The 4,738-nt window shown below is 41.6% G+C and overlaps 1 protein-coding gene across 1 annotated transcript; it reads left to right on the top strand.

The window, feature by feature from the left end:
- Nucleotides 1-1,029: 1,029 nt before the first annotated feature.
- LOC311103585 (eukaryotic translation initiation factor 1b-like) lies at nucleotides 1,030-3,585 on the top strand. Its single transcript, XM_084145178.1, has 4 exons — nucleotides 1,030-1,234; nucleotides 2,269-2,432; nucleotides 2,536-2,637; nucleotides 2,851-3,585. Exons 1-4 carry the CDS (start codon nucleotides 1,204-1,206, stop codon nucleotides 2,893-2,895), a joined length of 342 nt encoding a protein of 113 aa, XP_084001304.1. The 5' UTR covers nucleotides 1,030-1,203; the 3' UTR covers nucleotides 2,896-3,585.
- The last annotated feature ends 1,153 nt before the right edge of the window (nucleotides 3,586-4,738 follow it).

Below are 4,738 nucleotides of genomic sequence, written 5' to 3'. Positions count from 1 at the left end.
GGCCATGGGGCTGGGGATCAGACATGTCCAGTGCGAGAGAAGCAGGTTGAGGTTTCCAGGGTAGGATATTTATTTGCTTTGTTTTATTTTATTTTTCAAGAAAAGATAAGGGAGTTGTACTCCAGTCTAGTAGGTGGCGGTAATGCAATAAATTGGATGCCAACCGCCGTTAAACCTCAAGAAGAAGAAGAAGAAGAAGAAGAGGAAGAGGAAGAGGAAGAGGAAGAGGAAGAGGAAGAGTTGCGCGTAGGGACGTCCCAAGAAACCTGGATATCACTGACCCATCACACACAGACAGAAGCTCGACTTTTCAAGTGAGGCTTAGATAGAAGCAGGTCATTGGCTGCCTTCATCACGAGGTATGTATGGGAGTTTTGATTGGTTCCAAGTTTACCAGTTCAGCAAATTTGCCTGAGCAGTGCTGAAATTGACTTTTTATGAGAAAATGTGCATGAATTAAAGGTTCCAACACATTTTATAGTCGTCATAACAATGTTTTACTGTCATATACAAAAATAAAACAGTAAGTCCCTCCTGTAGCTCAGTTGGTAGAGCATGGCGCTTGCAACGCCAGGGTTGTGGGATCGATACCCACGGGGGGCCAGTATGAAAAAAATGTATGAAAAATGTATGCACTCACTAACTGTAAGTCGCTCTGGATAAGAGCGTCTGCAAAATGACAAAACAAAAAAAGGGGGATCGATCAACTTCACGTTTATCGGCTTCCGCCCAGCACCTAAGATGAAATGAGAAGGCTTTAGTTAGTCAGTAAAAACAAAAGTATCAGAGTTTTCAATATATTTCCTAAAATGGAATAATGGACCACTGACCATTGTTTCCTCTACGAATAACATTGCTTTATTAACTAATGTCTTCACATTTAATTTAGATATTGGTGCTATAGTTTGTTTATGTGTTGGTATTTTCCCTTCTGAAGTACTGAATTCCAAGATAATTACGTCAACTTTCCAGGAAACTAGGGTGTGGCGTGGGGTGGCGCACGGCCGTACGTGCGGGGAGGTGCTATAAAGGGTTGTTTTCCACTTTGCAAGCTAAACAATCTCCATTTTGTGAGAGCATTTCAGCCGACTAAAGCGTCGTCCCCGTGAAAAGGAAGATTCAAAGAACAATTAAAAACACAAATTAAGCCAACCAGTCGATCGCTAACCAGTTATTATCCGAAAGGAAAGGAAATCTTATCGTATGTCCGCTATCCAGAACCTCCAAACTTTCGGTAAGACATTTCAACCATCTCAGCTACGGCGGGGTCGAAAAAGTGGGGGAAGGGTGATTGCTAACGTTAGCTAGCATTTGCAAACATCTTGACGACGTTCCAACTAAATATAACGTTTTGATTTTAATATGTTCTTGAAACATATGGCTAGTTATATCGAGATCATTCCCTTCCTAATGGAAATGTTATATTAAGGTTAACGTTAACCAACATCCATCAGACTTCAACTAGGCCGAAGTTCATTTCCTTGTTTAGGCCCCAACTGATTTGTAGCCGGTATAACAAACTAGTCTATTGTGGAAACATTAATCAATGTACAATACCGATTCCGGAGAATAACTAGTTTGTGTGTTTCTGGCACGGTAACTATAAACAATGGACCGAATATAAATCTAGCTATTTGCCCCAATTTGTTTGAAATACGACTGCCGGGAAGGCCTTTGGGGGAAACGTAAACTATATTTTAAGGTAAATGGCCAGATCCCATAATATAGCCCCGCTAAAATGTGTGCTTCTCCAACATTCATGACTTCCCAAATTTCTGCATGTTTTGCCGGAATGATTGGGTATCTGGACTGGGGCATTTTGCTTTCTCCCATGTCACTAATCTCAATATTATGGATAAATTAAGGTCTGCGCAGATTAGCCACCCAATCTTGGTGGGACTTTTTGTCATTGACTTTTTTATTTTAATTTCCTATGTAAATTGCTGACCAGCATCTGCGCAGGGTTTTGCTTGTGCCTGAGCCTCGTGGATAAGACGTTACGTCACCAGTTCATCGGCCTGGATCTTTTGTTAGCTAGGGCAAACAAAACACTGCCATTTTAGCTATCACTTTAGGTTGCTTGCTTGTATTTTTTAGATATGTATGTTTTGAATTATATTGTGTGATTTGTCTTTAAATGGTATTGTTCCCGTGTAGCTCAGTTGGTAGGGCATGGCACTTGCAACGCCAGGGTTGTGGGTTTGATTCCCACGGGGGCCAGCTCTGGATAAGAGCGTCTGCTAAATGACTAAAATGTTAATCCCACAGACCCCTTTGCTGATGCAACTAAGGGTAATGACAGGCTCCCATCTGGGACTGACGACTACATCCACATAAGAATCCAGCAGCGTAACGGCAGGAAGACTCTGACCACGGTCCAGGGCATAGCCATCGACTATGATAAGAAGAAGCTAGTCAAGGCCTTTAAGAAGGTATGTTATGGCAGGGAGTTGAGACACAGACACTAGCTGGTATACTAAGAAAGATCCATGTTTTGTTCTACAGGCCTTTTGACTAGTTCTGCTTTGTCAACAGAAATTTGCCTGCAATGGGACAGTGATTGAGCACCCAGAGTATGGTGAAGTGATTCAGCTGCAAGGTGACCAGCGCAAGAATATCTGCACATTTCTAATTGAGGTAGGTTTGACTCCTGTCCCTGCTATAGCACATTGCACCCAACATATACTCCACACTTGTGTGTACTAAGTGGTCATCTGTCATGGCCCCTACAGAAGGCTCCCATAGAAAAGCGCCTGTTTGTGAACAGTCCAGCTGCGATGGTAATAAATGTTTTGTGACTGGAGTGCAAAGTTCCTTTGTGTAATTTCGCTTCGCTTCCCCCATTTCCAGATTGGCCTGGCTAAAGAGGAACAGCTCAAGGTCCACGGATTCTAGAAGCTCTCAGCAGCCCCCTCTCCCCTGGTCCTGATACTCCCTCCCCCCTTGCTGCAATCACCGCAGCCGCTTTAAGCTAATGATGAATACCTCTGAATTGACTCTTTACTACCAGTTTAACTTCCCCTCATACGGGAGCAGTCCAGTACAAACATGGACAAACGGTTCGACAGATGCGGGATGAGTGGTTTTGTCATTACATTTTTTTCGTTTGCCATGTGACGGGCACAATTCCATGTAACTATTTTTGTTTTGTACAAGTTTCAATAAAATGATCAACCGCCAGAAGCGGAATCCTGTTGTGGTGGTGCGGGATTTGGGGGTATTAGGGTGGTTCAGTTTGGGGAGAAGCCCTCAACTGCAGTTCCAATGTGTTGTGGGGCTGCCTGCTTCAAGGTTAGAGTGCGGCTGAAGTTCTAACCGTCGAAGCCCCGTCTACAAGATTGTGCTTCTTCCTTTAAAAAAAGTCAATGATTATATGCAGGATTTTGTAAAGCTGTAATACTACTTAGATTTTAGTTTAACTGGAATTTTAAAGTACTAATCTGCCTGGTTCTGATGACTGGTGTTATGGATGTGATTAGTTTAAAGCCATGGTAGTATTGACGCTGAGCTACTGACCTGAAAATGGAGTGGGGGAAGAACTGTTTTTAAAATTCCAAATTTTATTCAATAAATATTAAATTGATATCTCGTTTCATGGGGTACAATTATTTTATCTTAATAGCGGTGTTTGCACAATACATGCAAAATGAAGGGACCATACCAATATCTTGATTTACTTGTGACAATTTGGTCAATATTGATGATAAAAAGCCAACTGAAACTGCTTATTCTACAGGACCTGGTGTATTGCTGTAGAGACTAGGGCAGTACATTGAAGAGTGTCTTTTCATACTAGTGCTGATGGCCGTTTTTACTTTCAATGATTGTGATGACCTTTGAATGCACTGACTGTCTCTGGATAAGAGCTTCTGCTAAATGTAAAATAGAAAAGCAGTATGGGCTGGAAGTGAACTGCCACAGGTTCAGCCAGCATCTTGACCTAGGTTGGGAGAACAATCTGGCTGTTCATGCAGGCTCAGGTCTTGTCCCCAGCTCCTATTTTGGCTTGTGTCAGTTGGAAATACTCTAGTGCTGCATGGAATTATTTTATCTCTGGCTGTGCAGATACCATCACTTCATTTGATGCTATCTAACAAGTCTACAATCTACCCAATCTGTCTCTACCTTGCACCACATGGGGAATTCCTATGATAGAGTACCAGCCAAGCCAGTTATTCTATTGGTTATCACTGCTTTAAATCAACCATTTGTTTTGTGCATCTGTTTTCTCATAGTACTTTCATGTCTTTATTTCATTTTTTACAATGGGAAGACCCAAGGGAGACATTTTGGACCAGGTGTTTTTCATGATTTAGGCCTTTAATGTTTTATGTGTAAAGAAAACAGTTGTCACATTGAGAAAAAATCCTAGTGGAGTAGTATCAAACACTGCACACAATTTGGTAAATAGTCAACGCTATATTTCTGTCTTTATGTGAGGCAGTTTGACGCAGCTCAAATAAACCAAACCAAGGTACTGTTAAACTATGCATTCTCACTAGGGGGCACTATAACTGCAGAGTTTCAATCTTTTTTTAAATATACTTTTATCAATGCACACACAGGGACATTGTTTTCTCTTGTCTTGAGAGTGTGTGGTGTTTGATGGACACAGTGTCTGTATAAGGGTGAGTCTGACATGCTGCCAAGCTTTAATGTGAGTCAACTTGGTTATTCATTTTCATGAGAAAACTGAAGGGCAAAACTCAGTGGTTAACCATAGGTTTTTGTAGCCTTC

Source organism: Coregonus lavaretus (assembly GCF_964263955.1).
Source record: "Coregonus lavaretus genome assembly, chromosome: 2".
NCBI lineage: Eukaryota > Metazoa > Chordata > Actinopteri > Salmoniformes > Salmonidae > Coregonus > Coregonus lavaretus.
This window is presented reverse-complemented; position numbering and strand designations above follow the sequence as displayed.